General features: G+C 38.9%; 2 protein-coding genes across 2 annotated transcripts; one reads left to right on the top strand and one right to left on the bottom strand.

Annotated features, from left to right (window-relative positions):
• Positions 1–7,713: 7,713 nt before the first annotated feature.
• LOC311058978 (cerebellin-1-like) lies at positions 7,714–11,174 on the top strand. Its single transcript, XM_084076543.1, has 6 exons — positions 7,714–7,780; positions 7,877–7,960; positions 8,053–8,283; positions 8,525–8,596; positions 10,371–10,499; positions 10,771–11,174. Exons 2-6 carry the CDS (start codon positions 7,891–7,893, stop codon positions 11,046–11,048), a joined length of 780 nt encoding a protein of 259 aa, XP_083932669.1. The 5' UTR covers positions 7,714–7,780; positions 7,877–7,890; the 3' UTR covers positions 11,049–11,174.
• Positions 11,175–14,808: 3,634 nt separating this feature from the next.
• LOC311058277 (H-2 class II histocompatibility antigen, I-E alpha chain-like) lies at positions 14,809–20,675 on the bottom strand. Its single transcript, XM_084075668.1, has 4 exons — positions 20,562–20,675; positions 17,231–17,470; positions 16,801–17,082; positions 14,809–15,744 (listed from the first exon to the last, which is right to left on the bottom strand). The coding sequence occupies exons 1-4, from the start codon at positions 20,614–20,616 to the stop codon at positions 15,629–15,631; spliced, it is 693 nt and encodes a 230-aa protein (XP_083931794.1). The 5' UTR covers positions 20,617–20,675; the 3' UTR covers positions 14,809–15,628.
• Positions 20,676–22,523: the final 1,848 nt, after the last annotated feature.

Here is a 22,523-nt window from a genome sequence, read left to right as displayed (position 1 = left end):
TATCGTATCTGGCTGCTGTTTCTTATACTTGTTTTGGCGCTTTGTAATACTTTGCATTGGTTCAATATTTGTAAAACCCACACAGACGTTCAATAGATATATAGAAAATATGTATGATATGAGATAGAAAAAAACAAAAGTTGAAAAATGGAGATAGTTGCCCGACATCGACGATATGTGAAATGTTTTGAAACCTATGACAAAATGGCAAATAATTGCTGATCTACAAGATATGCCACAAGATAGAATAGAGCTTGTGGACTGCTAGCCACAGACTCCCTATGGCATGAAGGGTGAAAAGAGAACCGCTGGAGCAGCACGGACAGTTCTGTCCTTTTTATTATTTAGGTGAAGTACAAAAAGTGACTGGCGTTTCGGTCTTTCAAGAAGACCGAAACTCCAGTGTTTCTCTCCTCTGCATCTGTGGTCCCTGCCCCTGTGACGCACTGGTCTACCGGTATGCCTCAGCCTAAAACGGACATTTTTAGGCTGAGGCGCACCGGTAGACGCCCTTTGGCATCTGAATGGTGTCTTAATAAGCCCTCTGTGTCTATAAGGCACACAACATTGTGACCTTGTCTGTTGTGACCTGGTTATTTCCAGTGAAGACAGTTGGTTTAGGTTATGTATAGCAGTGGTTTTCAACCCTTTTCATATCAAGGTCCATTATTTATTCGGCATTTGAGCCACGGAACCACCGTTTGATGAGATTTAGACTATCAGATCCCAAACTTTGAACTTTTTGTTATTGTTGGATACGATTTTGTCCACAATTCCATGCTGTATTGATGTTGGTTGGTACCATAGGAGAGATAACAGGTACACGTTGATCAAAATAACATTTATTTCAGTAATGCAGATGTTTAACAATAATTTAACTCTTGAGAGCTCTCAAGAGTTAAAGATCTATAAGGGTCCATTTGGTTACCAACTCCATCATTTAGATGGGGACCACCTGGAACCCCCTCAAGGACCACTGGTTGAGAACCACTGACGTATAGGATAGGTTACTTTGCAATGCAACCTGTTGTGAGCTTGTATATAGGGTGTTTTTATTGGCGAATGTTTGCCAATTTTCACAGAATGTCTTCCCATTATGACATGATGCCCAGGATAGGAATTGATTCATTGAATACTTTATTAGACAGAAATGCAAAACAGCACGGGGAACAGTCATACACTTGGGCTAAAAGGATAACACAAAAAAATCCACGAGGACTTGTTGCCTTTGCGGTCCTATGTATTCAATTCATCAACATAGCAAAAGAATTACACCAAAATTAAAAAAAAGGAGGGGGCGGTGAAGGCAATGAATGCCATCACCTTTCTATTGGAGAAGTGAGATTTTATCTCCCCATGCTAGGGTTCATGTGGGGATCTGCACATGCGTGTGTGTGTGTGTGTGTGTGTGTGTGTGTGTGTGTGTGTGTGTGTGTGTGTGTGTGTGTGTGTGTGTGTGTGTTAGAGAGAGAGAGAGAGAGAGAGAGAGCTGTCAGTGTTGTGTGTTGCTAACCCCTTTAATTTATCTGACCCCCCATTCCTCCTGTTGCAAATATCTCCCTCCTCTCTCTCTCTCTCTCTCTCTCTCTCTCTCTCTCTCTCTCTCTCTCTCTCTCTCTCTCTCTGCCCCCCCCCTGCTTTCTAAGAACCTCCCTGACAAGGTAGCAATGACGTCTTCTGGCAGTTGTGTTTGTGTGTGTGTGTGTGTGTGTGTGCGCGCGCGCGCGCGTGCGTGCGTGCGTGTGCGAGCGCGTGCGCGCGTGTGTGTGTGTGTGTGTGAGAGAGAGATAAGAGTTGCCTGCTCCACAGTCACTCCCTACAAACTCACTCAACCTACAAACGTGATCAGACCTAGTTTGACCTCACATGTCATCATGCAGACTTTTACTGTGGAAACTATGGTGATAATAATAATGATAATAACATACATTACTGTTGTTGTGAGCTTTGCACAAAATATATTGTGCTGCCCTAGTGTGCACCAGGATCTTGGTAAAGGCATTTACAGACCATGCTACCAGTGGTAGACATTAAAGCTGCACTATGTAACTTTCCTCCTCTACCCCGGATTTGTATCCGTTGCTGACATTTTTTACCATTTAGCTAATAGAACCTGCCTGCATGCTCAGGGGTCAATAATAATGATCTTGACCATCAGGTCAAAATTTGTGTCAGATCCTGTGTCTATAAGTGAGACATGACCTTTAACACGATATAAGTGTGTGTGTGTGTGTGTGTGTGTGTGTGTGTGTGTGTGTGTGTGTGTGTGTGTGTGTGTGTGTGTGTGTGTGTGTGTGTGTGTGTGCATCAGTACAAATGTCAATACTTTTACTTCTACCCCACTACATCTCAATCTTAATTTGGTTCAAGAATGGCTTAATCTTATATTAAACAAGCCGAAGTCTTGCAGCATATTGTTTGGTACTAGGTACTTGCTTAATACATCCTCTGAATTGGCTATTTATTTATTTTACGGATGGGTCTCCACTTAAAACAGTGCAGAGTCAGACATTCAAATACGTAGGTCTTTGGTTAGATTCTGAATTTTCTTTTAAGCCTCATATTGATCGAGGAGTAAGGCAAATAGTCTCAATAATAGTCTCAGATTAATGTATTGATCAATAAATTGTTATACTTTTCAAATAAGAAAACACATTGTTCAGCAGCTTCTACTTCCCATCATTGCTTATGGTGACATATATCAGAAGTGAACACCTCTGAGACACATCTTCATGTAGTCTACAATAATATCTGTAGATTTGCACTCAGGTGTAGGCTACTTACAGTACACATCACTGTTTTATGTATGATTATGCTCCTCATGCTAGGAGACATTTTCATTTTTCTAGGTGACATGTGTAACAGATGTTGAATGGTGTGAGAGCCCTCGTGTGTATGTTCTGTCGATGTTATCGTTGATTGTTGTGTGATTGTTTCTTGTCATTGTTTGTGTGTTGTGCCTGAGGACCCCCTCAAAAACGAGAGGGGTTTATCTCAAGGGGTATAAGTTGTTGCTCGTTTTAACTGTGTGTCTGTGGCCTGAGTCCGCCCCGTGACTTCCATAGGAAATTAATTGAAACGGCCTCAGCCCCCCATAAGGGATAAGGCATAAGGCACCCATAAGTCGCTTGTTTTAAATGTGTGAGTCCGGCCTAAGGCAAAGGTTTTAATTCTGTTTTTGTTGTTGTTGTTGTTTTTTGCATAAAGATTCTGTTTGAATTAAAGGTAGGGTAAGGGATATGTTTTTGGTAATTCTTTTTTTTTTGTTAAAAAGGTTAAAGTACTATATTCTGATAGTAATCATTGCTACAGAGCATTTGTTCGGTCACAGGGGTCTCTCCAGCTCTTTAGTAAACAGAAAATAGAATATTTTCAGGTAGGTGACACATTTTAAGCCAATCAGGAGAGAGCACTGAAAATGCATTTTCTAGCAATGACTACTATCAGAATATAGAGCTATTTAACACTTATTTTAACCGAAGTAAATCACTTACCCTACCTTTAAAAGCAACAAAACAGGATCTACAAGGTTTCTCTGTAACTTTCAATAGATTTATTTATAAAAGCAAGAGAAAACTCATCACTTATGGGGGTATGGGTGTTATCCTCAGATTTCCCTTGCAGTAGTTTAAAGTGGCCACCAGGCGTAGATGTTGCCACACATTTATATAAAGTAACCACAATAAGCTCTCAGGACACAAACATGGGATTAGACTTCCCCTTATTAATGTTATTAACCCTCTCACATCAACAATAACGATTATGATTATTTTTTTTACTAATAATTGGTTCAACTCCCTGGTCTGAAAAAGAGTCCTTGAGCAAGGCAGAGCATCATAAACACTAGCCTGTCTCTTGTCTTGTGCTCAAACTCTGGATCGAGGAGCAGTTTTCCATTTTACAACAGAGTTGAAGTGAAGCAAAAATATATTTTTCCCGATTAAAATTTTGACATTTGATACTTTTAAAAACAGTTACAATGTGCTTCACACAGCATTAAAAAATAAACAACATTGTACCAGAAACATAAAACACAATATAAATAAAAAGACAAAACAGATTAATTGGGTATTAAAAGCAAGTCTATAAAAGCACAGACTTGTTTGGAGAATTGTCCAGGGACAGTCATAGAGACTTGGGGTCCTATTCAGGACCACTTGGGAGCAAACCGCTAGTTTCGGAGTGCGGACTAGGCAAGAGGTGTTGCCCCGTAAAATTTGGTATTCTGTGGTACTCCCCCGCCCCGCAAAACACCTGCGCTCCCCGTTACATTATGCATAGGTGTGGTTTGGGCGTTACAATGATAAAACCAATCACCGTGCCAGAAGCCATTGCCTTTAAGAGAAGACTGCGCTAGCCGTCATCCGCCGTCATCCCCGATACAATATATGCTCTAGCCTATCTCCCCCTCTGCACTGTTGCCTGGTCTGATTATTATAAGCCACATTGGGCTTGTTTTCCTTCTTTTTTATTTTATTTATCCAAATACATTTTTATATTAATTTGTAGCCTATTGTGTTAACAATAAGCGTGTCATATTAGTCAGATCCGGAATAGTATTATGAAACTTAAAGCCATTTAAAATATTTATACTATTGGTACACACCGGCTGCTCCCAAATAATTAATTACATCATGTTGCCACAACGCTCCTACAGGCACCCATGGACCTCCAGCTGGTCGACCACAGGGCTGGGCGGTGGTACACTGACATACAGTAGCACATGGGTATAATAAATGGAACAGTTTTAGGAAAGGTCTATATGTACTCACTTTGGCTGTTATTGTTCTATTTCCACCATTCTAATGGATTCCAGGGGTGTGTAAACAGGGGTGTGAAGTTGCTCCATAGTTTCCTCTGAAGTGACGCAGTTAAAGTTAACTTATACATCCATATTGTCCCCGTTATCTTTCATCATCCACCTTTGTTCAGTAATCCCGAACAGAGCTACACTTTAAGTTTACATCAATCATATCCTCTCAAACCCAGACACATTGCTGCGATCCGTGGTTTGGGTGGGTTCGGGTCAATCAAATATAGTTATTAATTAATCTCGGATAAACCGCGGGTGAAATATTGCGGTAAATAAATTAATGACATCTAATAGCCTATATCTATCCATAAAATAGCTAAATCTCTGCGTGCTTGTGTCTGCGTGAGTGTGTAGAGCAGTGTGCGATGCGATGACAAAATGCATTGATTTAACCTATGGAATGTCGGTGCAACCGGTGCTGCAGTGGTGGAAAAAGTACTCAAATTCTTTACTTAAGTAAAAGTACCGATACTGCAATATAGAAATACTCTGTTACAAGTAAAAGTCCAGAATTCAAAATTGACTTGAGTAAAAGTACAAAAGTATTGGCATCAAAATGTACTTAAAGTATCAAAAGTAAAAGTATTTGAAAAATATTTGAAAATAGCAGATCTACAAGCTCTCAACGCGTCCACCCTTGAGAGCTTGTAGATCGGCTATTTTCACAATATTTATCTGTGGAACCGAGTCAAACAAAATGGGGGGGGGGTCCCCAGTTCAAATATGGTTATTTTGGGGGGTCGATGGCCTGAAAAGATTGAGAACCTTTAACAGTAAACATGAACGTAGCGTTTACGTGGGGAATATAATAATAATATATAATATAATATTCACCCGCAGCATGGGTTTAACGACACAGCAGCCAAAATTAAAATCACACTAGATGATCCGATAATCTTATAAAAAATGTAAGTGCTTAAGATTTTAGCCCAAACCCAACGGGACCCGACCCGGGCCGGGTCGACGTTTTTTTTAATCCAAATAAATTCATATATTAATTAATTTGTAGCGAATTGTGGTCCCAATAAGCAACAGCTTTCCAAGAGTATATGAAAGCCATTTAAAATAGTTATACTCTTACACAGCTGTTGCCAAATAATTAATCATCAGGGCAGAAGCGCAAAAGTAGGTCAAATCAATCAATCAGCCAGCTGTTTTCTGTCACTGCGCAGCACTCTTTAAAGTTTAAACCAACATGACATATAATGGATCTTCAGACAAATTGGATTATTTCTTCAAATGACAAGAGCAGGCAGCGGCAGTACGAGGTAACATTGGATGTCAATTCAATTCAATTCAATTTTATTATAGTGTCAAATCACAACAAGTTGTCTCAAGACACTTTACATGTAGAGAAGAGACCCACAATCCCACCCTGAGCAAGCAATTTTTGCGACAGTGGCAACGAAAACTCTTTCCCATCAAACAAAGTAATCCGAACTGTTTGTAGCTTACTGCTTATTTTGCTTGAAAGCATGATTTTATTAAGACATGCAGACAGCAATATGGAAAAAACGAAAATATCTCAATTAAAAGTATATTTCGTATAATAACCGAATATCATTCTTAAAATGGTTATGGGGCAGTGTATATATTTATATAGCCCTATTTGCTCCAAGCTGTTTTTTAAATAAAATATAGACTTTTGGAATAGGGTGGAATGACTCCTGTTCTTAACGAATTACCAAGATTTAATGCAGCAATTAAGCTTCTTTAGAAAAATGACAGACGGGCTGGGCTGGGTCTAATTTGTCAATTATTTGTCAAGCCGGGCTAAAATATTTAGGGGATATGAAAGCTCTAGTTAGTAGTTTGAAGTGCTCATGTGGCCTTATAGTTGCTTCTTTTTGTTTTCATAGATGCGTTGCTTATTTCTCAAGGCTGCATGGCAACAGGGCTCATGATCCAACGCACAAAGCCATTGCAGTGTCTGTGTGCACTTGGCGGGTGGTTTGAGAAATGGGCGGGTGCTTTTAGAATCCACTATCCCCCCTCCCCAAGCCGTACCCATGTGTGGGTTGAGAATGGCAATGTGGGGGATATAGCAACAACACGCCCACGGGCACACCTCCACGCGCAACTAACGGCGTCGGCATAATGGGGGACGGGGAGCGCAGGTGCTAGCAGGTGCTAGAATAACATATAGGGGGTGCGCAGCTCCAATTCTCCCTATTTAACGGTAGTAGGGGCGGGCACGTGGTCCTGAATAGGACCCATAATATCTAAAAAATAACTCATCTGTCAAATCACTGTTCTTAAATAAATTAACTTGTATTAGTGGCATCATTTCATCATCTAACAATGCTCCTCTTTTACCTGATAACTTTCCCTTCTGAAGCATTAATTTAATTATTGATGACTCTCTCTCTCTCTCCCTCTCTCCCTCTCTCTATCACACACACACACACACACGCACGCACGCACGCACGCGCACACACACACACACACACACACACACACACACACACACACACACACACACACACACACACACACACACACACACACACACACACACACACACACACAGAGAAGAGTTTTAGGGTTCTTTTGCTCTGAGGATCGACAGTGTTCATAATTACATTTTTAAATGATCTGGAATGTTACACACTACTCTCAGTAACATAAAGTCAAAAAAATAACTTTAACAAGATGCACCTTTTGTACTGTTTGTTATCTTTGTTCTCAAATCAGTGGACACAAACACAGCATTGGCAGCTCTTATCAAACCACATGTTGGAACTCTCACTTGGTCCTTGACACACTATTTAGTGTCCATTACACTAACTTTCCACTGGATACAATGACGTGTCTATAGTGTTCGTGTACGAGGAGGGACGAGGGAGAGTATAAAAGGCGACGCTGCACGATATCAATAGTGACTCAGCGTCAAGATGAAGGGCTGTGGGGCTTTGCTTGTTTTACTGTTCTGTCTGTCTGGCGCTGCTGGGGCTCAGGGACAGAATGGTCTGGTCAACGAGAGACAGAGCAATGTTGAACCAGGTACCCTCTTACAACCTGACCTCTGGGGGGAGCTGAAAGAGCTTAGAGACATGGTGGTAGTGCAACAAGAGAAGATGAGGAACATGGAGGCCAGGGTGGCAGCCAGCGAGGAAGAAGCCAAGAAGCAGGGGATGTTTGTGACAGGTTAGCATGGTCATAATGGAGCTTGAAGGTATGGCTGAAATGTGTTTAAAATGTTTCATAGTTTAACATAATGTTTCTCTGATATTTTTCAGTAATGGCTGCCAAATTGAGTGCTAGCGAGAGCCACGTGAAAGACCTCCAGGCCAGACTCAGCATCAGTGAGGTCCATGTTGTAGACCTCCAAACCAGACTCAGTACCAGTCAAGTGCAGGTTGAATGCCTCCAAACCAGACTCAGTACCAGTGAAGTCCAGGTTGAAGGCCTCCAGACCAGAATGAGTACCGGTGAGGGCCATGTCGAAGACTTGAAGGAAGAAAGTGAAGGTAATTTGAACAGGATGGTGTTAAAGTGAATGCAAGTATAAGGGCATAGTGTTGAAAAAGGACTTACTTTGGTGTTAATTACTTTAATTGATCTTAGATAATAGATAACGTCTTTTGATAATGTAATTTACTGTAAAGTTGATCCATATAATCCGCATGGGAAAGCTTATGCACTCGACACTGGAACTGCATGAGTATTTACTGTATGATTGACTTTGCTAATGTAGCCGACTGATTTCAGCCCATCTTGCTCAGCTGTCCACCATAGAAACCAGGCTGACTGCTGCTGAAAGCCAAGTTCAGGAACTGTGGAGTAAGTATGTTTATATACTAATATACTATAAGTATGTTTTTATACTAATTAGGGCTGGGACTTTAACTGATTAATTAATTACAGAAAATTAACGCGATTAATTACGCATTTTAATTACGCTTAGTTTTTGCACCACAGAACCTCTCGTCCACCTTCTCACTGGACGAGTTTCAGGCGTATCGATCATACCGGTGCACCAAGACCGGTGGTCTGTTTATTATTTTGGCCAAGGATATTGAGGGAGAGTTGGACTGAAGGAGCCTCTTCATTTTATGTTTAAATCAATATGGACTAACTAAATTGTTGGTAGCAACAGAGAGTTTTGTTTTTGTTATTCTGGTTATGTTCTAAAATGAAGATTGAATAATGAGCATTATATTCCCCCCATATTAATAGAAAACCAAATTATTTGAAACTAATCATCTAATTGAATTTATAATTAGTGCCCATAGTTAAACATAAACGTAACATAAAGTAATTATTAAGTAGAACTATTACAATGATATTTATACTGGTCCTCATATAATGTCAACTAAGTGTTGACTACTACTTCTACTGCTGCAACTACTGTAGACCTTTAAAAAGCAACAAAGAGACATCAGATTTCACTTTTAGCAACACTATGACATCCTGCTTTATTTAAAATAAAAACATTCAAAGACCTCCTACTTGAATGCAGCTTTGGATCTTCTAGCCCCCTCCTGTATCTCAGAATGTCTGTCCCACTCTTACTGAACTTAATGAACTATAAGACCCTACAGTAACCGCTCTCGTACTATGCTCCTAAAACACAATCCTGCTCTGTATTTAATAGTAATAAATAATAATGATCCTGCCTCTGTATTTGATCATAATAAATCATAATGAATCCTGCCTCTGTATTTGATAATAATAAACCATATTTAATCTAGCCCCTGACAAGAACTAGAACGAAGCATGCAGAGTAAAGGGAAATGCTAAATGCCCTGGCCCAATCCGTCCTTTTCTTGCACTATTGTGCTTGAACTGCACCTACCTAATCTTCTGTATATAGAATATACTGTGAAGTAGCTGCTGGGAAGAAAATGCTGTTGGTGTATACAATATACCAAGATTATATGCACATGATGTACATAATGATGATGCTCTCTTTAATTCTCTTTTTGCTCTTTTTTGCACTCTCTTTCTTTTCTTTAAATCTTTTTACGATTTATGTCATTATTCTGTTGTTGTTATTATCTATGCTGCTGCATTGTTGGAAGGAAGCCAAACCAGAATAAGTTTTACTCTTATGTACCTGTACACAAGATGTAACAATAAAGTACAACCGTGAACCCTTGAACCTTGAACCTCAATGGTAATAAAAAATGGGTTCAAATCCGGGGTAGAAGAGGAAAGTTACATTGTGCAGCATTATAATAATAATAAATCATGCCTCTGTATTTAATTTAAACCCTATGCTTTGTTTTCTGGATCCCCAAAGCCTCTATACTAGCACCCCTCCTGTTTTTGTTCTCCCAGTGCAACACGTTGCAAGCTTGTAGATCTGCTATTTTTGCTCCAGAACAGGGGCACTAGAGTTCAAGTAATTACTAAATAATAATAATTCCTGCCTCTGTATTTGACAGACAGTAATATTCTGAGTATTATTAGTGGCTGTTTAGTTTTAAAAGCTTACTTTGTCTTGTTGGAGCTGATAAGCTGCTATACTGCAAGATTGGTGTATTGGCTTAATAGTAGGCAATATGTGCTTTTATAATATTGAAGCAATTTGATAATGCTCCTGTGTTGACAGACACACCAAAGGTGGCCTTCTCTGCTGGTTTCGGTAATTCTGGACAAGTTGGACCGTTTGGTTCTCCCACCACTCTGGTCTACAAGAAGGTCTTCACTAACATCGGCAACTCATACAATCCATCTACAGGTAGGTGGTGATTAAACCATGTTACAGAAATATTAGCACTCACCAACTAATTACACCACTTGCATATCATCAGGCTATTAGACATAAATACATGACATTAAATAATGCTTCAGTGTTGTGTTTCACATTGAAATCAGTCAAGAGGGGACGAGGAAATTAACCACTTAACCACAAATATAATTTTGAACAAGCCCACAACTTGTAGATCTTGTAGAAGTTTTTTTTTATTTATATAATTTTCTTTTTCTTTGTTTTCTCTCATGTGTCTCAGGTGTTTTCTCTGCACCGGTGAAAGGAGTCTATCACTTCACATTTGCTGTACTTGGCATTTGGCCATCAGAGGGGTTCTGTTTCTCTATGCTTAGAAATGAGCAGGCCCTCTTAGGTAACTGTGGATACAATAGTGGAGAAAATGAACAGTCATCTGGTGGAATGACCATAGAGCTGGAGGAGGGGGACACAGTTTACATGCTTTTAACTGTGGGCAGGCTCTATGATAACTCAAACAACCACAGTGTGTTCAGTGGTGTTCTGGTCTATTCTATGTAACACTGCTACTGGAACCATTACTTTATAGAGTGTTCTGGTCTATTCTATGTAACACTGCGACTGGAACCATTACTTTATAGAGTGTTCTGGTCTATTCTATGTAACACTGCTACTGGATTATTTTCTTTAAAGCAGTGGTTCTCAAAGTGGCGTCCTTGAAGAGTTCCCAGGGGTCCCCAGCAAAATGAGGAACATTTAACCATATATTTGATAGTTGATCTATTAAAAAAATAGCTGATCTACAAGCTCACAATGCATTTTGTGAGCTTATAGATCTACTATCTTTAAGAATTATGAAAATTATGAATAATTTTGAAACAGACAACATAAAAATACAAATCTGCTCTTGGGGTCCATGGCACAAAGTCCTTTTCAGATAGGTTAGGGTTAGAAAGACAACAACAACAACAACAACAACAACAACAACAACAACAACAACAACAACAACAACAACAACAAAAGGCCAGTAGGCAGAGTTAAATACAACAGATGCTATTCAGCCTGTATATACAATACCTCTAATATTAATATTAATATGGACCTGAAAAATAAATAAGTGAATGATCAAAGGGCATGTTGTGGGCTTGTACTGCAGATCTGCTGCTTTTAGTCCATGGGCCCAGGCCAGAATTTTCACTAATCAGGGACACTCAAGGTTGCAAATTCTAGTTGGGTATATTGAAAAGGTCTATATCCCTAGAATCTAGGGATATAGACCTTTTCAATATACTTATTATCTAGGGCCTAGATCATATTTCAACATGATAGCCCTTCCCAAGTAGTAGCTTAGTCCCAGTTATCAGCCTTCAATTACAGCAACCATAGATACAAAGAATGAAAAAACGTCTAACCTTTTTTGAATAGAACATGTCATACAGAGGGGAAAAAAAACATTATTCAATCTCTTTCTTTCACTTATGAACCTTATGAACCACACATGAACCCTAGCATGCCGATTCTGGAGCAAACATTCAGCAAATGGCTTGTCTACAAGCTCACAACACCTCACATTGTGATACAATGTGAACAGCATTTTCACTATGCGGGGTCACTCAAGTGCAACATTTGCAAATTCTAGTTTTGTATTTTTGATAGGTCTATATCCCTAGATGATATTTGATCATGATAGCCTTTCCCAAGTGGTAGCTTAGTCACAGTTATCAGTGAAGAAAGCATGCCACTTTTTTTGAACAGAACAGGTTCTTGGGAGCTGGGAAGGGCGGTCTTCCACACCATTATGTTGCGTCTCGGTTCCCCTAGGCCGGAGCCTAACACTGGCGGAGACAATAACCTTTTCAATGCAAACCGATCCAAGTGAATCCAACAATAGAAAAGGAAATGTTATCCGAACTTTGTGAATAAAATGATAGAGACAGCTTTGGTAACATTGTGGGAATAATATGTTGACCTAATACGTTTTACAAGCTGACATTGTTCTTCCTCTTGTTTATGACCAAAGCTTTCTGGGACACAGCCTGTTATTGGTATCTTAAGTATCATGGATATATTGTGAGATTTTCTTTAATTGTTTTATTTAGCAGGGTTTGTTGTTAGTTTAATGGAAGGGAAGAGCTGTCTTATCAGTGTCTGCGAGAGAAATAAGCAACCAGCTCAATGAAAACTATTCCAAAAGAAGGGACTATTATTATAGGCCAAATGAGCACTTTAAACCTATACACATAGCCTTTTGAAAATAGCAGATCTTCAAGCTCACAACAATGCGTTGTGAGCTTGTAGATCTCTTATTTTAAAACATATATATATATATATATTGAAAAAAGTGACACATGTTTAATATTTTTTAAACATTTTAACAACACAAATCTTATACATATTAATTTCCTTAACATGAACATTTTTGAGAACAACTGATTAAAAATGTTTTATAGGAAGCAAGAACAAATAAGCAACTACACTTTAGAAACAAGCCCAAACATACGCAATCCACAACTATCAATGTTTACTAGCTACTTTACTCTCTCTCTCTCTCTCTCTCTCTCTCTCTCTATGTGCATGTGCGTGCGTGTGCGTATGCGCGTGCGCGTGTGTGTGGATGTTATACTAGCATGGGGTCAACCATGCTGAAGTCGAGGAGATGATGAGGTCGACATGTCTCTATGGTCTGAGGACAGAGAAGTAGGGAGAGTTCAGCTTCATCAGGGACACTCAAGGTTGCAAATTCTAGTTTGGTATTTTGAAAAGGTCTATATCGCTAGATAATATTTCAACATGATAGCCCTTCCCAAGTAGTAGCTTAGTCCCAGTTATCAGCCTTCAATGACACCAACCATAGATACAAAGAATGAAAAAATTGTCTAACCTTTTTTGAATAGAACATGTCATACATACAGAGGGAAAAAAAACACTATTCAATCTCTTTCTTTCACTTATGAACCTTATGAACCACACATGAACCCTAGCATGCCTATTCTGGAGCAAACATTCAGCAAATGGCTTGTCTACAAGCTCACAACACCTCACGTTGTGATACAATGTGAACAGCATTTTCACTTTTGCGGGGTCACTCAAGTGCAACATTTGCACATTCTAGTTTTGTATTTTGAATAGATCTATATCCCTAGATGATATTTGATCATGATAGCCTTTCCCAAGTGGTAGATTAGTCACGGTTATCAGTGAAGAAAGCGTGCCACTTTTTTTTTAACAGAACATGTCATACAGAGGAACAAAAAATGAATTTTCTCTCTTTCATTCACTTCAATAATAATAATAATAGCTTGAATTTATATAGCGCTCATAGCGCGGCACCGAGTGCCACGCTACGAGCTTGTAGATCTGCTATTTTTGAAAAATCTTGAAAATATGTGCAAATCTTTGAATATATATATTTTTAAAGCGATTTTTTTAAACTCAAATCTTTGCTTCTGGGGGTCCCTGGAACAAAATATTTTGATGGGGGTCCGCGGTCAAATACATATAATTCTGGGGGTCCTTGACATGAAAAAGATTGAGCACCACTGATATAGAAACATACGTTTTTCAGAAAAGTTGAGATTTAGGAGACATGTAGAATCGGCTTCAGGTCTCAATGGGTTAAAAGAGTCCAGTGTTGGAGCATGGCGAATTCCTATTACATTACAGTCATTTAGCAGACAGATGGGGGGGGGGGGTTTCACTGTTTCAGCCCAGCCCTGAACATGAATTCTGCAGCCGCACTGAGGCCCCTGCTGGAAAGCATCCCAGCCCAAACATAAACGTAACTAATAATTGGGCCGCGACCGGGAAATGACCGTAATAATCCTAAAACGGGAGCGAAAATATTTTTCAAAAAATATTATGATGACAAATGCGTATTGCTTTCTATTCAATAACAGTTGTGCTAGTCAAATGTTTTATCAATGTTTTATCATTGTTATATCATTAGCGGCCAGTGGGCCCAGCGGTAAGCCAAATGGCCAGTCTGCCCCTGGTTGTGATGCTGCCAATAGGATAATGTTTTGTTCATTGTTGATGCCAGGGTTAGATTGTAGATGTAGAATTTCCTCATTCCTCAACATTCTTCCTTGTTGTCATGGGAGTGTTCAAATGAACTGGGTTGCACTCAGCAGCAGTGTGACATCAATATTTAGGTGTTTTTCTCATAGTGTGACATACTTAGGTGTTTTCCCTATTACAGTTTCCTCAACTGGAGATTTTTTTCCGGGTCTATAGTTGGTGTATATGGTCCAGACAGACAACAAACATGAACTTAAAGGATTTGTTTTATTTTATAGGAGATACAAAGTTACATCACCTAAAGTTGGACAGAATCATCTCCAAAGATACAGTATTTTCCAGCTTAATCACAATATTTGTATGGTTTATATTCATACATTTTTAGCAAATTTTTAGGAAATTAATGTCTTGCTGTTTTTTGTGTGATTAAACTGAAGTCATACTGTAATCAAACACCAGTGCATACAAGATTCCAGTTCAAAGTTACAGAAAAGTGCTGTTGGACACCTTCCTGTAGTAAAGATAAAGTTTAGGAACTGTCATAAAATACCTTTTTTTTCTTTGGAATCTTTGCAAACAAAGCCATGAATTTACAATGCAACACTTATATGTTAAATTAAATCATTTTTGTGTTACATTTCATACATATTTTAATCCAAAGAATAAAGATAACAAAAATATCAATGAAATGAAGATTTTTTTTGTTTTGTTTTTTTGTCAAAAAGTTAAAGCTCTATATTCTGATCATAATACTTATAGAGTGTTTGTTCAGGGGTCTGCCTGTCTCTCCAGCACTTTGATAAACAGAAAATATATTTTCAGGTGCTTTGCCAATTTCATCCAATCAGGAAAGAGAAGCCTCAATTTGATAGTGTTCCAGCTCCAATTTCATCTGCTCATTTTTGGGGTTTCATTGCTTCTAATTACACTTGTTTATCCTGTATCTTGTATGTGTTCTCTCTGCTGATAGGATGAAACATTTATCTTCTGTTTGCTAAAGAGCTAGAGACTCAGGGAAACCCGTGCTGAACTATTTAACACTTATTTTAACAAAAATAATAATAATAACTTACTGTTATTTATCACTCAAAACTGAATTAGGCCTGAGCATAATGAAATAGTATTCATTGTTTAGCTTTAACAAGGAGGAATGTTCCAGTAGTGATGCCCAGCAGACCCAGAGTCAGACCAACTCCACAGAAGACAGCTGGAGCAGAGCTGCTCTCAGTGATATCAAGATCTGTGAACAACACATCAATGAAACCCCATTGAACTGTTTGATCACACCTTTGATCATACTAAATTACTTAAAAGAAGTAACTGAATAAATACATTATATATACAAAAAACATTATTACATAATGGACTTTTTAGATATCGTCGCTGTCAGGCAGAAACCTTGTAGGCCTATGTTACTTTTCAGGAAATGTTAAATAAATATTAAAGCAATTCTGTGTTCCAATGGATCCAATGTAGTTATTTTTTTGTTATAAGCTTGTTTCAATACTTTTCATTAGTTAAATATTTATAAAACCCACAGACAAACTTAATAACTTTACCTTTCAAAACATTCAGAAATTCCTGAAATAGCCAATAAGGGCACAAAGCATCGCATGGCAATATGTAGGGCATTCATGTATTTAAACATTTAAGTATGGAGATACAAGGTTTCATCCAGGGCAGTGACAATATGTATCTCTTCCAAGCAAGGGCCAAACATCCATTAGGCTAATGGGGAATTCTCCCTTGGTCAGGGGAGGGGGGGGGGGGGGGGGGGCTTTTGGTCTTCAGGCAGAGGCTCTGAGCCACTCTGTTACATTTGTCCATCAATGTGACATTTAAACGTGAAATGGTTATTTGACAATTGGAAGCATTTGATAGTTTGGGTATAAATTATTACTGGCCATCAAAACTTTGAAGTGGTCGAGTGTTCATGGGGTGCAGGTGTAAAGTAAAGTGTTCACCAAGCGGAGTGTAGGAGTTTGAATTCACTGCGATACATCTGGGTTGGCCGAGTGTCTATACGAACACAATTCGGCCGTGTTCATGGGAGAGAAGCTGGGCGGGGACAGTTGCTTCATTAGCGCTGTAGCACCTCCACCATTAGGGTGGAGGCGCTACGTCCTCCCAGTGAGGGCACCTCCCCAGTAGGGTATAACAGCAGTGCATGGCAACACAGAAATGTCTGAAAAGGGTTAATTGGCATAACAACTAAATTTGCGCTAATTAGGAAAATAATAATAACAATACAAAAATTAAATAATAATGTGAAACTTTGAAATTGTAAGGTTCTCACCCCAAAACTTGGTCTCAGGTTCCTGCAGAGCTTCATGCTCCACAGTACAGGCATAGACGTCTCCCTCCTGGGGGGTGAAGGTCAGGGTGGAGATGTGGCGGTAGGTCTCATCAGGATTAGGTAAATACGAGATAATAGGATCTTCTACAGTGACTTCCTCATCATTCTTGGTCCACTTCACTTTGATGGAAGGAGGGAAAAAATTGTTGACAAAGCAGATGAGAGTGTTCTCCACCCCCATTATCCCTTCATCTTTGGAGTAGATCACAGTTTCAGGGGCTTCTGAGGGTTACATCAGGGTGAAAGACAAGTTATTTAGCTATTTAATTATTTATAAAATAGTTAGAATAGAATAGTTCTGAAATGATGCCGTACATCTAAAGTGTATTATCAATGAGACCAATTGGTTCAAAAACGTGACTTAGCCTACTTTTGAAATAAGGCACAGATTTGTCGTCCCAGATGTGCTTGTTCATTAGGCAGTAGTACTTGATTGCGTACGCTTCAGGGTAGGCATAGGGAGGATGTGCAGCTGATGGGATCCTAGAGTCCCACTCTAGCTTTCCTTTCTTAAAGTCTGCATAGTAGACTGCATCACCATCCAGTGTCACAGAGAGTAGAGCATCACCAGTCTCAAAGCATCCAGAGTTATGTAGAAGTACATGACTTGCTGAAAGAGAAGAATTCACAAGTTAATTGCTAAACTAGCTCTTAAGCAGTTTGCCCACTGAGTCATATGCGTTCTTTTTTAATCCATCATGCAATAAAAGTCATTAGGCACAGCCAAGTCGTGCGAGCACACACACCAGACGCGGAAATCCCGGGGGGGACTGGGGGGTTTTGTCCTCGCCTAGCTTCAGATTGGACCCCCCAAAGTCATTTAGAATAATAAAAAGAAATAATAAGAAAACATTTTTGGCTAATAAATCAGTAAAATCAGGCAAAAATAAGAATTAAATAACATAACCCTAACCTAACCCTAACCTTAACCTAAAACCGAAATAAAGTAACCAAAAAACGAAAAGAAACTAACAAAATCCGCCAAAAAAACGCAAGCCTCAAGCCAGATTTCCACCCCTGACACACACACATCACACACACAGGCGCAGTCACACGCACACACAGCACACATAGCAGTAGCACGCACACACGCGTGCAGGCACACACACACACACACACACACACACTAGGGCTTTCACCAACAAGTCGACTAGTCGACTAGTATAACCACTAGTCGACCTTGTTGGTACTAGTCGAATAGTTGAAAAAAAAAAAAAAAAAAAAAAACTTTTTTTTTTTTTTTTTTTTTTTTAAATTTAATTTTTAATGCTATAGTAATGGCCCATCTTACTATTATTATTATCCTCCTGACTTTATTTTTTATCAAAAGGGGGTCAAAAGCATGCCCAATAAAAGCCTATTATTGGGCAGCTGCTGTGGTGCTGTGCTGTTGTGCCAGCTTCCCTTAAAACGCCATACATTTTTTTTTTTTTTTTTGTATTTTTTTTTTTTTATTTAAATTTCGACTAGTCGACTAGTCGACTACCACTGGGTCAAATTAGTCGACCTGTAAAAATCTCTAGTCGTGAAAGCCCTAACACACACACACACACACACACACACACACACACACACACACACACACACACACACTTTAAGAGTTTACTTGTCATCCAAAATCCAAAAATCATCCCATCGGAAAAGTGTGTGCTAGAAAATGAGCCTTTCCTGCATCTTCATTCAGCAGGCTTCATTCAGCACTTTGAGTAAGTTTGAGTACTTAGAAAAGTGCCATAAAAATGCAATTCATTATTCTTCAGGGTATGCTACAGCCTAAAAACAATGCAACATATAATTTAGATTGTTGATGCAGAAAAGGCAGAAAATCAAATCTGATCCGAAAAAAATGTATGACGAATGAAAATTGTGGAGGCAGTGTGTAAGCGTGATTAACACAAGGTGAGTTTGCATTTATCTTGTAACACTTGGGTGTCTTGGGTGTGAGATTTTGAGGTGGATTATCTTTGCTCATGAAGCTCTCAGAAGGTTCCCCTTCCATGACTTTTCCTAAATATTTGATTCAAATCATCTGTTTTTTTTCTAAATATGAAATTAGGTACCCTCATACCATCCCTGACGTTAATTTACGGCAAAATTGACCGCTCTCACCCTTTCTCCCCTGGTGTCTTCGCACCACCAGACCACCTGGATACTGTCATTGTTCAAGTTAATGGGATCAATCTGGCAAAGCGATTTCTCCCCTCTAATAATAATAATGAAATAAAAATGACAACTATGTTTATAATAATTCCAACCCAAACCCATAAATGTAATCTCTGTATTTCATTTGAGCAATGTGTCCGTTGCAAATAACCCAGCCTTCATGTGTGCGTAGTTGGCTCAAAACGAAGTCGGACTCTATAGCTACCTGATGCTTGAATCATGAGCTCTAACCTCTGATGGCCTTTCAATAAAACTATATTTTATAGACGTAAGTAACACCAACATGTTACTGATTATAGAAAACTGATTATAGAACATGTTACTGATTATATAGACTTAACAGCAACGGCTGATAAGTCTACTGAGAATTACCGAGTCCGGGTGGAAAACGGAACGCTCGTCCCAAAACACAATGCCCCATTTTTTTTTCGCGGACCGAGGCCGCCGGTTTAGACGCGGGCAGGGTGTTTCAGGACGACGGTTCTTCTTCTATTACATTTCTGAATGGAGAGGTGCTCGTCTCTGCGCAATGGAGAACCGGTTTGACGGCGAAACTGGTTTTCTAATGGCCACTCATAAACAATTCGGCCGAATGCAAATGAGCCCCATTTGAAAACAAAGGCGACTTAAAGGGTGAGGGGCTGCTAATGTTATGTTGATTTTTTCCCCCTGGGGGAGCAGGGTTTTACAGACCGGGCCTTGGCCTCGTTGGCCTCAATGAGTGTACGCCTCTGCCCGGACCGACTCCTGTCATTTCCTCTCAGTGTTCATGAATCTATGAATCCAAGTAATCGTCTGTGACGTATGCTGTTATACCTGTTTAGTAGGTCTGTTTGTGTCGGTGATGCGTCATGGACTTAACCTATGAATGTATGAACCGTGTAGCTCTCGCTACAGCGTCTGGGCACAGGGTTTCATACGTGTCGGGGCACAGGGCTTCAGACAGCAGGCATACATTTAACTTTGAAAAGTTAGTCTGTGTAATTTAAGTAAATATATTGTTTACTCTGTTGCTACCACCAGTGAATCATTTTAGGCTATAATCATTCATATAGGCTATCCATTATAATCATTAATCCATATAATCATTCACATAGGCTATCCATTATAATCATGAATCCATAAAATCATTCATATAGGCTATCCATGTTTCACCCAAGAGTGTACTGTAACCATTTCCCGTTTTCGTGCCTATTTCAAGCTCACCACTACAGCGATTGTGCTGTTTTATACGTTTTTGTCAAAGATTTTTCATATCTCAGTTACCATTCCATGTTACCCATTCACGTTCCCAGAACATATAGCCTGTATTATTATTTTTCAAACCTTCTAACCTGGGATGATCCTCTAATGTTGTCATTCCTTGTCACTCCTATGGGAATCGTAAGATCCTCAATTCCGCATCCTGTCTTTTCATCAGTGCCACAGTTTCCAAGCCTTACAGCATGGCTGGTCTCATCAAATCATCACAGAAGTGAGGACATTTGATCACTTGTACAAACTACATAAGATAGGATATGAAATACTCATGTACTTACTTTGTTGACAGGTGCAAACAGCTCCAGAAAAAAGGAGAATCATTTCAAAGTACATTCTATTGTCGTGTTGAAGTGTGCTGCAGAATCTACTGTATTAACTGACTCGAACATTTGGTGAGGATTTGAAAAGGAGGAAGTTACTTAATCTCATTCTGGTGCCAACAGGAAATTATTCATGCAAATAAAGCAGTAGTTTTTCTTCATTCTTGTTAATATATCTGTCCCTGCAAGAGGTACCAGTGTTGTGAAAGGCCAAATAATAAACACCTTGTTGTTTTAAATTATTGTAAGTTGCACTCACTACTCACAGAGCCTACTGAAAAACGGATTGTTTAAAACTTTTACTGATAAGCCTGGTGCCGGATTCATGACATTTTCATAATAGCAGTTTATTTTTTATGATTTATACTTTAAATGTAAAAAAAACATTCAGGGCACAAACACAAATACATAGGTATAGTATAGTAGCTTATTCAGAGCCTGAAATGCCATTAGTCTGGTGGTTTTGTCCCACATTTTAGGTGAATCATTAACTTTTTCATAAAAGCGTGAAACTTGGTTCAATTTTAGCATTTAGCTAAACATGAGGTAATACATCAAATGCATAGAAATGGTAATCTATAGGTAAACCAAGAACCTATAATAAATGTAAAGGTCTCACCTAGACACTGGATCTGACATGAATTTTGATCTGAAGGTCAAGGTTCAATTTATCGCCTGAGCAAGCAGGCAGGCTCTATTAGCTCAATGGTAATATAAAAAATGTCATCACTTGCAACGGAAACAGGGTTCAAATCCGTAGTAGAAAAGGAAGGTTACATAGTGTGGCTTTAACATGCAATTAAATGACATAATTATGATTCATTATGATTAAATGAACATATTGCATTAATTGTTATTGATGGTTCCTGGGAAAAACTCAGGAAAATAATATATTGCCCAAGAATTCTATTCCTGCTTGACTTGACTTTAGACCTCAATAGTGATGAGTGTATTTTATTGTCACATTAAAGGCGGAGTCCTGTTGTGAGACTGCTGCAACTTCAATTCATTTCCCTGTTTTTGCTTCATTGTCAGTGTTGAGCTCGCAAGTTAACATCTAACATAGAATGTTTATCATTGGAGATATTTATTGATATGAAAGCATGTTTTTCAAGAATTTCTCTTTTTTAGTTCCTTTCTCTCTTCTCAGTTTGGGTGAGTGACATTACTTTGTATGTATCAATGAGATGTTGTTGAATGGCAGCATTTCTTTTTAAGTTAAGATAAATAATATATTTGGCTACGTACTATATTACCAACTTGGATTTGATGTTTTCATTTTTAATATAACTGACATCATTACATAATGTGTCCTTCCATTACAGTTTCTTCAAATGAGAATTTCTATCAGGCATCTGCTTACTGTTTCATCAAAGGTCATGATGTTGAGGAAATCGAGTACACAGTAAGTCTCTTGTTAAACAAAGAAATACAAATAACGTTCAACAGCACCCAAGGCAACTGGACAGGACACTCAGCCAAAGGCATAATAATAGCAAAAGATTGGAACAATCCTCGTGACAAACAACGTAGAAAAGATGACGAGATCATTTTGTGCCGTAACAACATACCAGCGATAAAAACAACTTTAGGTAATGAGGAAAATAATCCCATGTGTTTTCATTATGGATAGCATAAATCTTGGCATACAAGGGGGAGGAAAAATGGCTTCTATATCATAACTTGTTTGTTCCAGGTGTGATGACAACTAAACCCAACATCAGAGTGAAATCAGTGAAGCCGTCCAGTGGCAGACATCCATCCATGCTTGTGTGCAGTGGATACAACTTTTATCCCAAACAAATCCTAGTCACGTGGCTGAGAGACGGCCAGGAAATTACTGCAGATGTCAGTTCATCTCAGGTGTTGCCTGATGGAGTTTTCTATTATCAATTCCATTCCTTCCTAGAGTACACTCCA

This window comes from Gymnoscopelus microlampas (genome assembly GCF_963454915.1).
Source record: "Gymnoscopelus microlampas genome assembly, chromosome: 13".
NCBI classification, from domain to species: Eukaryota; Metazoa; Chordata; class Actinopteri; order Myctophiformes; family Myctophidae; genus Gymnoscopelus; species Gymnoscopelus microlampas.
The sequence above is the reverse complement of the archived record's forward strand: the minus strand, read 5'-3'. Positions and strand labels throughout refer to the sequence as shown.

Bases quoted from the DNA above. Each gene is read 5' to 3' on its own strand.
- LOC311058978 (XM_084076543.1), top strand. From the start codon at position 7,891: ATGAGGAACATGGAGGCCAGGGTGGCAGCCAGCGAGGAAGAAGCCAAG. The intron at 8,597-10,370 runs GTAAGTATGTTT...CTGTGTTGACAG, and splicing joins CCAAGTTCAGGAACTGTGGA to ACACACCAAAGGTGGCCTTC. The intron at 10,500-10,770 runs GTAGGTGGTGAT...CATGTGTCTCAG, and splicing joins CTCATACAATCCATCTACAG to GTGTTTTCTCTGCACCGGTG.
- LOC311058277 (XM_084075668.1), bottom strand. From the start codon at position 20,616: ATGTACTTTGAAATGATTCTCCTTTTTTCTGGAGCTGTTTGCACCTGT. The intron at 17,471-20,561 runs GTAAGTACATGA...CTTCTCTTTCAG, and splicing joins TGTTTGCACCTGTCAACAAA to CAAGTCATGTACTTCTACAT. The intron at 15,745-16,800 runs GTGAGAACCTTA...TGTTGTTCACAG, and splicing joins ACCTGAGACCAAGTTTTGGG to ATCTTGATATCACTGAGAGC.